Source organism: Salmo trutta, chromosome 1 (assembly GCF_901001165.1).
Source record: "Salmo trutta chromosome 1, fSalTru1.1, whole genome shotgun sequence".
In the NCBI taxonomy this organism is placed as follows: Eukaryota; Metazoa; Chordata; class Actinopteri; order Salmoniformes; family Salmonidae; genus Salmo; species Salmo trutta.
In genome coordinates, this window is record NC_042957.1 from 35,380,777 (window position 1) to 35,397,263 (window position 16,487).

Sequence of the window (16,487 nt, forward strand, 5' to 3'; positions counted from 1 at the left end):
ACTTATAACATTGTAATAACAGAACAGTTTAATATAATTTAAAAAATACATTTTCATGAACTTCATATTGCATTGTAATCACAGGAGCATTACCATTCATCCTTGGCAATGCAATGAGGCAATTTGTGCCTTTTTCTTTTGTACAATCAATTTGCATCGATACAAGAACCATATAAATAAATCGACAGTAGTTGTTCCCGATGAAGTCATTCTCTCTTTAGTCACCTAGAACACGTTTTTCTGGTTTGTTTGCGTTTGGGTAGTTTTTTGGGCTGTGTCTTTCTGGGTGTAGCTCTTGCCCTGGGCTGGGACTTGCTGCTCCCGAGGAAGCGCCTCTCCACCTTCAGTACCTCTTCGTATACACAGCCAGGTTTCACCCCCATGAGGAAGGAGAAGAGGTTCAACAGCCACACGTACATCCTGGGGAGGGTGACCTCTACCTCCGCATAGTGGCTCTTACAAAACCTGAGGGGGGAAAAATAAAACATGACAGAAAAACTCAATGGTGTTGTTTTAAAGAAGATACATGATACCTTGCTCTTTGTGTGCCTATTGCAGTGCAATCCCTGTGAGGTGTGCAGTAAAGGCCAATCTGAAAGAGTTTAACTTTTATGGAGCAATGGAAATTCTGCAAGTAGAACCAAAAAGTTGGCAGATTTGCAAATGTAGTAGGTCTCACATCCCGGTGCATGTGACTATTAGCCACTGCTAACAACTAGTGTGTAAACAGCATATGGCAGACATCCTGGTCCTCTCATCCAGACCATATTTAAAAACAGAGCACCCGTCATGGACGTTTTGTTTCTATATGTATATTCACAAGTCACATCTCTACATTGTCTGCAAAAATTTGAGAGAGAGAGAGAACACACAGGCCTGCATTCCCCCTCTCCTTCGCCCAGCATATACAACCACCGCAAGCTCTCAGATGTTTATGTGAGGGCTGTCATAGTTTAAAAAAAAAAAAGAGAAAATGTATCAGTTAGGATGTTTAGGTGAGGTGATTCAGGGTGACCCCAACAAGGGAAATATTAACTTAGACTCAGATGCAAGACGGGTACACTTCCCGGTCCTGCAAGCTGATAGTTGCGGGATCAACAGAGAAGTTAAGTCTCATGCTTGTTGCAGAGGTCTACACTGACTCTGCAGTTGAGCATCACTGACTCTACCTTTAAGGTTGTTGTTTATTGCAGGTAAGTTGACTGAGAACACATTCTCATTTACAGCAACAACCTCAGGAATAGTTACATTGGACAGGAGGGGGATGAATGAGCCAATTGGAAGCTGAGGATTAGGTGGCCATGATGGTATGAGGGCCAGATTGGGAATTTAGCCAGGACACAGGGGTTAACACCCCTACTCTTACGATAAGTGCCATGGGCTCTTTAGTGACCACAGAGTCAGGACACCCGTTTAACATCCCATCCGAAAGATGACACCCTGCAAAGGGCAATGTCCCCAATCACTGCCCTGGGGCACTGAAATCTTTTTGACCAGAGGAAAGAGTGCCTCCTACTAGCCCTCCAACACCACTTCCAGCAGCATCTGGTCTCTCATCCAGGGACTGACCAGGACCAACCCGGCTTAGCTTCAGTGGCAAGCCAGCAGCGGGATCCAGGGTGGTATGCTGCTGCAACCGTGTATGGGGCCTTACCTGGGCTTGCAGGCCTTCAGGGCTGGGTGCCAGTATTTTGGGTTGGAGGGCTGGAGGCTTGCCCCTCTCTGTCGGACGCTGCTGTCCAGGGTCTGGTGGTGCAGGCTGGGCCCGTCCCAGACCTCCTCCCCCTCCTCACTCCAGCGGAAACAGAAGCTGGAGGGAGGGGAGGATGGTGGGGGCACAGGGGAACCAGACAGTTTCTGGAAACTCAACTGGAGCTGCTCTGCAATACCTGGAGAGGGAGAAGGAGGGGGAAAAGTGAGGGTGCAGGAAATGGTGAGGAAAAAGGGTGTGGTTAGTTGGTGAGGGAAAGAGAAGGGGAGTAGTGAGATTAGGGTGGAGAAAAGGGAGAGATTAGCAAAAGCAGAAGGACACAGTACCAGCCAAGTTTGGACACACCTCATTCAAGGGTTTTTTCTTCATCTCTATTATCTAAATTGTAGAATAATAGTGAAGATGTCAAAACTATGAAATAACACATATGAAATCATGTAGTAAGCAAAAAAAAGTTAAAAATCAAAATATATTTTATATTTGAGATTCTTCAAAGTAGCCGCCCTTTGTCTTGATGACAGCTTTGCAAACTCTTGGCATTCTCTCAATCAGCTTCACCTGGAATGCATGAAGGAGTTCCCACAAATGCTGAAAACTTGTTGGCTGCTTTTCCTTCACACTGCGGTCCAACTCATCCCAAACCATCTCAATTGGGTTGAGGTCAGGTGATTGTTGAGGCCAGGTCATCTGATGCAGCACTCCATCACTCTCCTTGGTCAAATAGCCCTTACACAGCCTGGAGGTGTGTTGGGTCATTGTCCTGTTAAACTCTGTGTCTCACAAAGACACGGCGGTTGGAACAAAAAATCTCAAATTTGGACTCATCAGATTTCCACCAGTCTAATGTCCATTGCTCGTGTTTCTTGGCCCAAGCAAGTCTCTTCTTATTGGTATCCTTTAGTAGTGGTTTCTTTGCAGCAATTCGACCATGAAGGCCTGATTCACGCAGTCTTCTCTGAACAGTTGATGTTGAGATGTGTGTTACTTGAACTTTGTGAAGCATTTATTTGGGGTGCAATTTCTGAGGCTGGTAACTCAAATGAACTTATCCTCTGCAGCAGAGGTAACTCTGGGTCTTCCTTTCCTGTGGAGGTCCTCATGAGAGCCAGTTACATCATAGTGCTTGATGGTTTTTGCGACTGCACTTCAAAAATAATTCAACGTTTTTGAAATGTTCCAGATGTACTGACCATGTCTTAAAGTAACGATGGACTGTCATTTCTCTCTGCTTATTTGAGCTGTTCTTGCCGTAATATGGACTTGGTCTTTTACCAAATAGGGCTATTTTCTGTATCCCTACCTTGTCACAACAAAACTGATTGCCTCAAACGCATTAAAAAGGAAAGAAATTCCACAAATTAACAAGGCACACCTGTTAATTGAAATGCATTCCAGGTGACTACCTCATGAAGCTGGTTGAGAGAATGCCAAGAGTGTGCAAAGCTGTCAAGGCAAAGGGTGGCTACTTTGAAGAATCTCAAATATATTTTGATTTGTCTAACACCTTTTTGGTTACTACATGATTCCATGTGTTATTTTGATGTCTTCACTGTTATTCCACAATGTAGAAAATTATACAAATAAAGAAAAACCCTTGAATGAGTGTATGTGTGTCCAAACTTTTGATTGGTACTGTATAGGCCAGTGAGTGACATCAGCATGTTTGTGCCAGCTCTGTTTATCTTCTTTATCTGAACAGACTGATATTTGAGTGACACCTACGTCTCCTTTTGAGAACGACCGACTTGTCTTTCTTCGAGGTGTATAGAGGTTTCTGGGCCTTCCAATGCTTTCTGTGGAAATAAATGAAATGGGTAAATACATTTATTGTATTATTCTTTATACTGACATTTGTGAAATAGAGGAGATAAATAGATGAAGAGGGAGACACAGTAACACGGGTGGACACAGGAATTGAACCCCAGTTTCCGGTGGGGAGCAGTATATGTGATTGAGCCGGATGTGTTACCACTAGGCCACAGTATCTGCACAGCCAACTTTAAAAAGAGAGAACAGTGAAAGAGCCAGTTAAAAGTGAGGTGTCTCACCTGGCTATGTTGTCCTGCTGTCTCCGTACAGCTGTGGTCAGGGCAGTCTGCATTGTCCTGTACCACCTCCTCAGGTTAAAGCTGTTCCCATCTGTCGCACATATAGAGAGGGATGAGCCAGACAGAAATTTAGGACACTTGACTTTTGCAATGCCCAACTGACAACACTTCCCAAAATAAGGGGCCATTTCCTAACTAGTCGCAAAAAACAGGCTACCACTAGGAACTTGTGGACTTCATTAAAGTCTCGTAAAATCGCCTCTACTTCTTAAGAGAAGTCCGAATTCTCCATCTGCTTTTTAATTACCACAGAAAATAGCAAGGGGAAACTCAAGCGCTTCTAAATCACCCAAATATTTCAGCCCAGCCATGTAACCTACTCTCACTTATAAGCTGTCAAATGGAAGTGAATGAAAAAGGCAGTCAGAAATCAAAGGAATGCAGACAAACAGTACATGCAACATTCCCCGTTCCAAAGACAAGACCACACCTCAATGGCCGCTCTTTACGAAAAACGTTAAATTGCAACGTGTAGGACAATAAACTATGATTATCTGTGCAGAAAAAGATAAGATCCTGTGAAATGTTAAACAGAACATAAAAACCAAAGAAACTGATGAAACAGCACTTACAGCCTTTAAAGGCATTCCATTAGCTAAAACCCCTTCAGACGCATATGTAAATAACTGTTTAAACACGTGTAAATAACTGTTTAATTTATTCCTCTGTGTGTACTATGCAGCTCCTTATAGCCTTGGGCCGACTTCACACAAAACTCCTGAGAGATTATTCAGATCAATACTTTCTCAATGATGCAAAATAAAAAAAATTCCACATCAGCCATCAGGAAGGGCTGGTTATTAACTTATCACACCAAAGGGAGTGAGGTTTACCTGGGTTTTCCTTGTTCTTGTCACTTGCATCATTGGATAAATCCCTAAAAACACACAAACAGGAAAACTGCGTTAGATATGAGCAGTAGTAAAACAATCACCAAAGTGCAATATCTTGCATAGGCATAGTGATCTAAACTATTTATGACATTCCTATGCGACTGTTTACATGACCAGGGACATGCAGACTTGATGTTCCAGTCTACATTGAGCATCCTAAAGAACATCGTGGTTTCTAGACTGTGGTAAAATGTTGACATGGCTAACAGACTATATAGTGAACTATAATTGCCTACATAGTGTCTCAAAACTACCGGAGTGGTCCACAATGTAGTTTTAAAAATCGGTATTATGTACTGTCAATTACTGTTATATTGTGGATTGAGACCATTTTTACATTGATGATAGCAAAGGTACATTTTCTAGAGGTTCTCGAGAGACAATACTGTTGTGTAAACTTGCGAAATTCTCACGTCTCGGGTGCTTCCTCTGGAGGTCGCACCCGACAGTTGCCGCCCTCCGAGCACGGCAGTGTAAACAGAATTGTTTCATTGAGCTCAACATTCCTACAGTATCAATGGTAATAGCAAAGCAGCGTTTTTGAAACAGAGGAAATGTGTAGGCTACACATTTTCCTTATATTTGAGACTTTTATATGTTGAGTTAACTTGAAATTGCCTTTTTATGTCGATACTACCTAAAAATGTTGAGATATGCAAGTCGCCATTTTTTAGATACGCAAGTCAAACTACATAAGTCAACATCTGTGCATTTGTCTTGAAGCTGAAATGTGATGTGTACAGACAAAAACTTTAACTGTCTGCACATGCTTGTGAATTGTTGCATTATTCAAGAGTGTAATACGGTTTTGTTGCAGTAATTAAGAGTCTAATATGGTAGATGTATGAAGAGTTGCTTGGTTAATGTTAGCTAGTAGCTAGCTAGTTGAATAGTTTGCCATGCTTAACCTGAATCCTGGCTAGTGGTTACTGTGACATTTACAGTACTTTTGAGCTGCGAAGCAAGAATGTCAACCAAACCCCTTGTCGTCTCGTAACATTCCCGTCACTAATGTGAATTGTAAAGTGTTTGTACATATTATGTCAATTGAAATTGTACCTATAACTATTTGGTGAGAATAAGCCCTTAAAATACATTTCTCTCTCTCGTGTTAAAACAGACGGCATAGCTACCACTCAGTGTGGTCGTCTAGTTTGAAGAGCAGCTTCATGGCGATGATGATCAGGGCAGCAGCCTGGACATCGTAGTGTGGGAGAAGAGAGTTGGACCTCATGGGTTCAAAGGTCACGGACGACTCCATACCAGCCTTCTCCATAATCCTGCACACCCAGTCATGCAGCTCATCTGAAAGAGAAAATAATACTGCTTGAGTGGAATAACTTGTGTTAAGACTGGAGTTGCACGTTGTGTAAAGTCACAAAAGAAATAAAAAGTATGCTAGACTAGACAAACTAAACAACTAGACAAAAAAAAAACCTACTGGTGTCTCCTCTTTAAAAGTGACTGACACAAAGGAACCAACGGACAACAAAAGAGTTGTCCGTGTTGTTGGCTTGGCAGACCCACCGGGCAGGTTGGCTTCGGTGAGGTAGCGGAGACTGAGCAGGGAGGGGTGCAGCAGGCAGTCCAGGGTGATGGGGGGGAAGAGGGGTAGCTCCAGGAATACAGCCAGGGTCTGGGCCTCCTTGTGCAGGTGGCTGTAAGAGGGGATAGACTAGGGAACACACACAGAGTTTATTTCATCTTGTCTTCTATGAAAGGAATTCCTTTGGGAGGATCAGGATAAGACTTCAAGACAATATATGCAAATGCAGAGCGGGGCAACAGGTGTATTGGCGTGTGGAGACAAGCAGCAGTTTCTGCTGCACCCGAGCCAACATTCTGATGTCTTCACACACGTTTCAATGAGAGTAGCGTGGTACAGTGGTCTGACAACAAAACCACAGGACAAGATAGTAGGTTGTGCAAAATCACATCGGTCGCCATCAGCTTAATGCACCCCGCCGAACACGTTGGAGTACATGAATTCCAAGCAGTGGATCTGTTGCCTAGATGAAGCTTAACCACATATATAATAACATTAGTAGTACTGCTCATGACTACTTAGGCTTACACACAGCTGTGTTTCATACTCAGCACGGCCACAACACGAGAGTCAGTGGGCCAACAGGAAATAGTACAGCACGGTACTCATTCTTCTACACTGGGATGTTGTTGTGGAATGTCTATTAAAACGCTCTCAGTCCAGGGGTGTTTTTAAAAAAAAAGGGTCAGGTCAAAGCTCATTTTTGTTGAGTAGCTGAATGACTGAAAGGCATTTATGACTCTGCTACATCAGAAATGGAAAGGCAGAGGTGTGGCCCAGAGGCCATCGTAGCGTTACAGTTTAACTGATAACAATGTAGATTCATTCATGTATAATGCATTTAGAGTCCAGGAGGACAAATGACGGAATCCCGATAGGTTGACTGTACTTTCATTTTCCAGTCTCTTTTATTCTTGCGTTATTTATTTGTTCCATGCTGTGTGATGCAGAGCGATTACAGTTCTTTTATTTTGTTTTGTATTCCGTCAGGGACCACGTTGGACAAAAGTGGAATTGCTTTAACGTGTTATCGCCTAGGTTGTACTCAGCGCATCTTTTCCCCAATAAATCAACGACTAATGTGAGCTCTCACCTCCACTCTGAAGATGAGTGAGTCTCGGCCGTAGAGCTTCATCTCCTCTGGGAAGTCCTCGTAGGCGTTCACATAGGGGATGTGGCCCTCATTCACAAACCTGCCCAGCACAGAGAGAGAGACTCAATAGGCAGGGACGCAAAGCTTGAGACTTAATGTGAACATTTACTTCCTGTTTTTTTTTTTTTTTTTTTTTTTTAAACCTTTAACCTATATTTAATCCTGGTTTGTCTTAATGAAATCAAACGGTAAAAATGTGTAAATATTAAATTCAATACAACTTTGTTCATCTTCTCTTCCACCATCTCCCCTTGGCCCTGACCTGAGCAGGTCTGCCAGTGTGATGGCCTCTCTGGCCCACAGCAGGGCCAGGTGGCACAGTGCCAGGGTCTTGGGCATGCTCATCAACCCCTGGCTCCTCCTCTGGCGCGGGGTCAGGTACGAGACGGCATCAATAGAACCGGAACACACCGAGGAGGCTCCGTCACTGGTGTAATCTGGGGAGCACACACACACGTTAGCGTGCACACAGACATGTCCGCACACACAGATGCATGTACACTCACACATATACACACACGTATGTATGTATGTATGTATGTATGTATGTATGTATGTATGTATGTATGTATGTATGTATGTATGTATGTATGTATGTATGTATGTATGTATGTATGTATGTATGTATGTATGTATGTATATATATATATATATATATATATATATATATATATATATATACATACATACACATACATACATACAATGACTGTGTGTGGCTAGTGTGCATAGGTACATTGGCTGTTCAGCATACTTGTGTTGTTTACTGTACCTGAGATAGAGCCTCCTCCACTGGCCCAATCTCCATCCCTGTCTGTCTCAGAGGCAGACGTCATAGAGTCGCTCATCACTGACGACTCCGGAGCACTGTCTGACTCCCCAGAGCCCTGAGAACGCTAGGGAGGGCAACGAGAAAACGAGTGGAAATAAGAAGAAGGGGAGAGAGACGGACACGCAAAACAGCAACCAAAAGGAGGGTGAGGTGTGTGTAGGTGTACTGTTATCATCTGAGAGCTGCAAACGTGTAACTAAACGCATCCAATCTAAAAAGCACACATTGAGTGAACGTCTCGTCGACCGTCCGCCACAAGGGGGGCGATAAGACAGGGAAAAGTTTGTTGTCACTTCATCAGAAAGTGCCATTTTGCTTGCAGTGATGAGAATACTGACCAGTCTAAATTTCCCATCATGCACAGGATTCTTGGTGTAGGCCTGTCGGCTCTTCTGTAAGTACATTCTCCAAAACTGACACAGCACGTCATCCTACAAAACACAGACCATACAAGACACTTACAGAACTTGTCGAGTGTCTTTACATTGACATTATTTGGTTTTACTTTCCGGTTTCTCAGAGACAGATTCAACGTTTCAATAGAGGTTCTCCATAGAGCATGTGTTTTAGTCCAGGACTACTAGGCTTAATCTGTGTCCGGGAAACCGCCCTTCTGTGCTCCCTCTGACAGACCTTGAACTGTGGGCAGACTCCCATGGCCAGAAGAGCCTCAGCCTGGTGCTTCAGGATGAACTGAAAGCCCTCACACACCATCCACTCTCTTCCTTGCTCTGAAACACACAGCCACAAAGAATTCAGGTACATACAGAACAACCAACAACAAAAAAACAAATCAAAATCACTTGCTTGTAGGAATTAATGACACAGGAGAGTGGAGACCAACCTAGTTTTTTCCTTCTGGTTCCCTTGGAGATGGAGGACACTCTGCTGGCACCAATCATAAAAGTGTTTGTATCCACCACTTCTTTTGTTCTCTGAGTAGAGAATTTGAGGAAAAAATAAAAATGGTTGTCCACGTGCGCCTCCCAAATGGCACCCTATTAACTAGTACACTACCTTGACCAGGGCCCATGGTGCCAAAGTAGTGCACCGAATAGGGAATACGGTGCCATATGGGATGTAGCCCATGACTACTTCAACATGAAGCAATCTTGAATAGGAGTTGAAATTTTGAGTGCTTACCTCGATGACATTATGACAGGACCTGCAGTAGAACCGACCCTCATCCGACACCCCCCAGTCCACCTCTCCACACTGGCCACAGATTTCGCTGTAGCCCCCCTATAATCAAATCCTATTTTATATGGCACATTATGCATAGTATTACATACACACAGAGACAGACAGAGAATATGGGAGAATATGGGGGGGGGTGGTATCAGGTCCATAACATATGAGAGCATGTAGCTAGCTGCAGCAACAATTGTAACGGAGGGCCTTGCTATAACTAATCTGTAGGACCCATTTTGAACTACTTGTGTGGTTGTCGTGTTGTCTATATACTTTGCCTGTCTTTGTATATTCCACTTAAAATTTGTACTCTAGAGGGAACTATATGTTGGGTCAGGGGTCACTGTCACATGTCTACAGGCACACAGGTGACTAGGAACTGTAATCAGGGATGCTGCAGTATGGAGAGAGCATAGACACAGAAATATCGGTCTCATTTTTCTTTCGCCGGTAGGCGGTGGGAGAAAGCCCAGTGGCTGGCAGTTGAAGAAAATGCAGCGAGATGGATTTTGGCCGACGTTCTACAAATTCTCTCATCGATGAAACATTTAATCTCAATACAGTTTTCTGTTTCCCAAACTACAATCTGTTACTAACAGAGTGATCAAAGTTGTGTAGACTTTACCCTTTGCCAAAGTTGTAAAAAATGTGCGTTGTTTACAAGGAGTGCAAGGGCGAAATTAGTAATTGCGCTACACACACTTCAGAGTAGGCGTTCCCTAAAAGAAATATGCAAATAGAGTGCCATGCAAAAGTATTCATCCCCCTTGGCGTTTTTCCTCTTTTGTTGCAATTACAACCTGCAATTTAAATGGATGTTTATTCAGATTTCATGTAATGGACATACACAAAATGGTCCAACTTGGTGAAGTGAAAGAAATAAAAATGTTTCCAAAAATGTAAAACTGAAAAGTTTGCTATGAAGCCCCTAAATAAGATCTGGTGCAACCAATTACCTTCAGAAGTCACATAATTGGTTAAATAAAGTCCACCTGTGTGCAATCTAAGTGTCAAATGATCTCAGTTCTGAAAGGCCCCAGATTCTGCAACACCACTAAGCAAGGGGCACCACCAAGACCAAGGAGCTCTCCAAACAGGTCAGGGACAAGGTTGTGGAGAAGTACAGATCAGGGTTTGGTTATAAAAAATGATCAGAAACTTTGAACATCCCACGGAGCACCATTAAATCCATTATAAAAAAAACAAAGATTATGGCACGACAACAAACCTGCCAAGAGAGGGCCGCCCACTAAAACTCACAGACCAGGCAAGGAGGGCATTAATCAGAGGCAACAAAGAGACCAAAGATAACCCTGAAGGAGCTGCAAAGCTCCAAAGCGGAGATTGGAATATCTGTCCATAGGACCACTTTAAGCTGTACACTCCACAGAGCTGGGCTTTACAGAAGTGGTCAGAAAAAAAAGCCATTGCTTAAAAAAAAACTAAAAAAAACACATTTGGTGTTCACCAAAAGGCATGTGGGTGACTCCCCAAACATATGGAAGAAGGGATTCTGGTCAGATGAGAATAAAATGGAGCTTTTTGGCCATTAAGGAATACGCTATGTCTGGCGCAAACCCAACACCTCTCATCACCCCGAGAACATCATCCCCACAGTGATGCATGGTGGTGGCAGCATCATGCTCTAGGATGTTTTTCCTCGGCAGGGACTGGGAAACTGGTCAGAATTGAAGGAATGATGGATGGCGCTAAATACAGGGAAATTCTTGAGGGAAATCTGTTTCAGTCTTCCAGAGATTTGAGACTGGGACTGAGGTTCACCTTCCAGCAGGACAATGACCCTAAGCATACTGCTAAAGCAACACGAGTGGTTTAAGGGAAAACATTTAAATGTATTGGAACGGCCTAGTCAAAGCCCAGACCTCAATCCAATTGAGAATCTGTGGTATTTTTTATTTATTTCACCTTTATTTAACCAGGTAGGCTAGTTGTGAACAAGTACTCATTTACAACTGCGACCTGGCCAAGAAAGCAAAGCAGTTCGACACATACAACAGTTACACATGTAATAAACAAACAGTCAATAATACAGTAGAAAAAGTCTATATACAGTGTGTGCAAATGAGGTAAGATAAGAGTGGTAAGGCAATAAATAGGCCATGGTGGCGAAGTAATTACAATATAGCAATTAAACACTGGAATGGTAGATGTGCAGAAGATGAATGTGCAAGTAGAGATACTGGGGTGCAAAGGAGCAAGATAAATAAATACAGTATGGGGATGAGGTAGTTGGATGGGCTATTTACAGATGGGCTATGTACAGGTGCAGTGATCTGCTCTGACAGCTGGTGCTTAAAGCTAGTGAGGAAGATATGTCTCCAGCTTCAGTGATTTTTGCAGTTCGTTCCAGTCATTGGCAGCAGAGAACTGGAAGGAAAGGCGGCCAAAGAAGGAATTGGCTTTGGGGGTGACCAGTGAGATATACCTGCTGGAGCGCGTGCTACGGGTGCTGCTATGGTGACCAGTGAGCTGAGATAAGGCGGGGCTTTACTTAGCAAAGACTTGTAGATGATCTGGAGCCAGTGGGTTTGGCGACGAGTACGAAGCGAGGGCCAGCCAACAAGAGCGTACAGGTCGCAGTGGTGAGTAGTATATGGGGCTTTGGTGACAAAATGGATGTCACTGTGATAGACTGCATCCAATTTGCTGAGTAGAGTGTTGGAGGCTATTTTGTAAATGACATCGCCAAAGTCGAGGATCGGTAGGATGGTCAGTTTCACGAGGGTGTTTGGCAGTATGAGTGAAGGATGCTTTGTTGCGAAATAGCCGATTCTAGATTTAATTTTGGATTGGAGATGTTTAATGCGAGTCTGGAAAGAGAGTTTACAGTCTAACCAGACACCTAGGCATTTGTAGTTGTCCACATATTCTAAGTCAGGACCGTCCAGAGTAGTGATGCTGGATGGGCGGCCAGCGATCGGTTGAAGAGCATGCATTTAGTTTTACTTGCATTTATGAGCAGTTGGAGGCCACGGAAGGAGAGTTATATGGCATTGAAGCTCGTCTGGAGGTTAGTTAACACAGTGTCCAAAGAGGGGCCAGAAGTATACAGAATGGTGTCGTCTGTGTTGAGGTGGATCAGAGAATCACCAGCAGCAAGAGCGACATCATTGATGTATACAGAGAAGCGAGTTGGCCCGAGAATTGAACCCTGTGGCACCCCCATAGAGACTGCCAGAGGTCCGGACAACAGGCCCTCCGATTTGACACACTGAACTCTATCAGAGAAGTAGTTGGTGAACCAGGCGAGGCAATCATTTGACAAACTAAGGCTGTTGAGTTTGCCGATAAGAATGTGGGGATTGACAGAGTCGAAAGCCTTGGCCAGGTCGATGAATACGGCTGCACAGTAATGTCTCTTATCGATGGCGGTTATGATATCGTTTAGGACCTTGAGCGTGGCTGAGGTGCATCCATGACCAGCTCTGAAACCAGATTGCATAGCTGAGAAGGTACGGTGGGACTCGAAATGGTCGATAATCTGTTTGTTAACTTGGCTTTCGAAGACCTTAGAAAGGCAGGGTAGGATAGATATAGGATGACAAAGATTGCTGTACACCAGCGGAACCCATCCTACTGGAAATGGCTGGTGCAGTTTTGCCTTGAAGAATGGGTAACAAATCCCAGTGGCTAGATGTACCAAGCTTATAGAGACATACCCCAAGTTACTTGGGGTATTGACTTTGGGGGGGGGGGGGGGGGGGGGGGTGAATAGTTATGCACACTCAAGTTCTGATCTTGTTAGTTTCAAAACAAATACAACCCCCCCCCAAAAAAAACATTTTAATTCCAGGTTGTAAGGCAACAAAATAGGAAAAATGCCAAGGGGGGTGAATACTTTCGCAAGCCACTGTACACGCTAGAACGCGCCAATAGGCTCTCGCTAGCGCGTGCTTGGCTCTGCCAACCTCCTTCCTTGTTCTGTTATGATTAATTCACTCCCATTGGAAACGCAGGCTGTGGTATGCGGTGAGATCCTATCTACAGAGAAGCCGCTGCAGTGTTACAATTGTAAAAAGTTTAGACTTGTGGCAGGTGTTTGTCGAAGCAATAAATATGTTGTAGTTGAAGTGTCAGATGAAGCATATTGCTGTAATTGTGATGGGAATCATGTTCCCGGAGTGCACTGTAAGGATGAAGGTCACAGTAGCTAGGATCAGGGCTACAGTTGAAGTCGGAAGTTTACATACACTTAGGTTGGAGTCATTAAAACTCGTTTTTCAACCACTCCACAAATTTTCTATTAACGAACTACAGTTTTGGCAAGTCAGTTAGGACCTCTACTTTGTGCATGACACAAGTCATTTTCCAACAACTGTTTACAGACAGATTATTTCACTGTATCACAATTCCAGTGGGTCAGAAGTTTACATACACTAAGTTGACTGTGCCTTTAAACAGCTTGGAAAATTCCAGAAAATGATGTCATGACTTTAGAAGCTTCTGATAGGCTAATTGACATCATTTGAGTCAACTGGAGGTGTACCTTTGGATGTATTTCAAGGCCTACCTTCAAACTCAGTGCCTCTTTGCTTGGCATCATGGGAAAATCAAAATAAATCAGCCAAGACTTCAGAAAAAAATATTGTAGACCTCCACAAGTCTGGTTCATCCTTGGGAGCAATTTCCAAACACCTGAAAGTACCACGTTCATCTGTACAAACAATAGTACGCAAGCATAAACACCATGGGACCACGCAGCCGTTATACCGCTCAGAAAAAAGATGCGCTATGTCTCCTAGAGATGAACGTACTTTGGTGTGAAATGTGAGAATCAATCCCAGAACAAAAGCAAAGGACCTTGTGAAGATGCTGGAGGAAACAGGTACAAAAGTATTTATGTCCACAGTAAAACGAGTCCAATATCGACATAACTTGAAAGGCCGCTCAGCAAGGAAGAAGCCACTGCTCCAAAACCGCCATAAAAAAGCCAGACTACGGTTTGCAACTGCACATGGGGACAAAGATTGTACTTTTTGGAGAAATGTCTTCTGGTCTAATGAAACAAAAATAGAACTGTTTGGCCATAATGACCATCGTTATGTTTGGAGGAAAAAGGGGGATGCTTGCAAGCTGAAGAACATCATCCCAACCGTGAAGCACAGGGGTGGCAGCATCATGTTGTGGGGGTGCTTTGCGGCAGGAGGGACCGGTGCACTTCACAAAATAGATGGCATCATGAGGCAGGAAAATTATGTGGAAATATTGAAGCAACATCTCAAGACATCAGTATGGAAGTTAAAGCTTGGTCGCAAATGGGTCTTCCAAATGGACAATGACCCCAAGCATACTTCCAAAGTTGTGGCAAAATGGCTTAAGGACAAAGTCACGGTATTGGAGTGGCCATCACAAAGCCCTGACCTCAATCCTATAGAACATTTGTGGGCAGAACTGAAAAAGCGTGTGTGAGCAAGGAGGCCTACAAACATAACTCAGTTACACCAGCTGTCAGGAGGAATGGGCCAAAATTCACCCAACTTATTGTGGGAAGCTTGTGGAAGGCTACCCGAAACATTTGACCCAAGTTAAAGGCAATGCTACCAAATACTAATTGAGTATGTAAACTTCTGACCCACTGGGAATGTGATGAAAGAAATAAAAGCTGAAATAAATCATTCTCTCTACTATTATTCTGACATTTCATATTCTTAAAATAAAGTGGTGATCCTAACTGACCGAAGACAGGGAATTTTTACTAGGATTAAATGTCAGGAATTGTGAAAAACGGAGTTTAAATGTATTTGGCTAAGGTGTATGTAAACTTACAACTTCAACTGTATCTAGCAGGTCTATGTGGAGGCAGTGAAAATAGGTGAAAGTGTGAGTAGAGATGAGATGGTAGTGGATGTCCCAGTCTGCAGTGAATGCCATGCAGGGGAAGGATCCCAACGCACTAACAACGAAGGTGGACTTTGTTGCGTTTATAGCGCTAGTGATAGATTGCACTAGTCAAACAAATAAAATGTAAGAAGCTAGACATCATTGTGAAGGAGGCAAATAGATCTCCAGGACTTTACAACCGAAATGTTACAGGGAATACTGAATTTAGAGGTTTCACCTCCCAGTGGGGTTGTTAGAAATTCAGGGTTCGTTATAGACAGGTCGTGGCGGTGTACGCGCCCGTCAGTTGTTTGCGATCTGCGAATACAAACTCGAAGAAAATTGTCGATCTTAGGTTAGTTATAAAAAAGAAATCGTTGATACAGTTCTTACCACAGGAGGTTGGTATAGCACCTTAATTGTGGAGGACGGACTTATGGTAATGGCTGGAGCGGAATGGTATCAAATACATCAAACATATGGTTTCCGTGAGTTTGATGCCATAATATTTGCTCCGTTTCAGCCATTATTATGAGCCGTTCTCCCCTCAACAGCCTCCACTGGTTCTTACCGTCAATATATTTGAAACTGCTATACGCCTATGGTAAAATCTTCCATTAAGGGGTTGTTAAATGTTTGACCTTACCTGTTAATACATGGGGAAATGAAAGATCTGTGTATGAATAGCGTTTTGTTTTGCACGCTCTTTAAACATTTTCAATCCAAACTGTGTTTGCTTGTGGCTAAAGAAATGAACCTTTTGATAGGTTAGATAGCCACTAACGTTACAAGAAAATGTATTTCAGATCAATCTGGCAGGTATAACAGTTTAAATTAGCATAAAGACTTTAACACGTCCTATTTGTACAACCTACCGTTAGTTCTTCGTCCATTTTCACACACTTTAGTCTGTTTCACATTAGTGAACTCTCACGTGTTGGTTTATTGTGGTGGAATAGGAACTTCCTGTGTGTTACCAATAAATCCACCCGACAGGAATCAACATGGTTTTACTGTGCATCACAAGCACATGTGCAAAAACGTGTTGCCAAGGGGTATACATTCAAAATAATAATAAATACATGTTTTTTTTTACTATATCTGAACTACAGAGAATAAAACAATTACAGATATTTAATATCTGAAAAGTATTTTTAGCCTGCTCATTCAGGTGGGTTGCAAGTCCAATGTCTGATGTCTCCCTATAGAGGG

At 43.1% G+C, this 16,487-nt stretch overlaps 1 protein-coding gene across 2 annotated transcripts; it reads right to left on the minus strand.

The window, feature by feature from the left end:
• Positions 1 to 2: 2 nt before the first annotated feature.
• On the minus strand, positions 3 to 16,239 carry taf1b (TATA box binding protein (Tbp)-associated factor, RNA polymerase I, B). Of its 2 annotated transcripts, none has more exons than XM_029754914.1 (15): positions 16,151 to 16,239; positions 9,387 to 9,485; positions 9,088 to 9,178; positions 8,877 to 8,974; positions 8,582 to 8,674; positions 8,184 to 8,307; positions 7,674 to 7,848; positions 7,352 to 7,451; positions 6,240 to 6,387; positions 5,846 to 6,017; positions 4,653 to 4,696; positions 3,760 to 3,850; positions 3,434 to 3,504; positions 1,655 to 1,889; positions 3 to 465 (listed from the first exon to the last, which is right to left on the minus strand). In XM_029754914.1, exons 1-15 carry the CDS (start codon positions 16,166 to 16,168, stop codon positions 222 to 224), a joined length of 1,803 nt encoding a protein of 600 aa, XP_029610774.1. In that variant the 5' UTR covers positions 16,169 to 16,239; the 3' UTR covers positions 3 to 221. The 2 variants fall into 2 exon arrangements, with proteins under 2 accessions (XP_029610774.1, XP_029610780.1); XM_029754920.1 differs by having other exon boundaries at positions 9,387 to 9,498; positions 16,151 to 16,235.
• Positions 16,240 to 16,487: the final 248 nt, after the last annotated feature.

What these genes read in the sequence shown, in the direction of transcription:
- taf1b (XM_029754914.1), bottom strand. An exon ending in GAGTCTGCCCACAGTTCAAG is followed by an intron (nt 8,675 to 8,876) that starts GTCTGTCAGAGG and finishes TGTGTTTTGTAG; the next exon opens with GATGACGTGCTGTGTCAGTT. An exon ending in CTGAAGGCCTGCAAGCCCAG is followed by an intron (nt 466 to 1,654) that starts GTAAGGCCCCAT and finishes TTCCCCCCTCAG; the next exon opens with GTTTTGTAAGAGCCACTATG.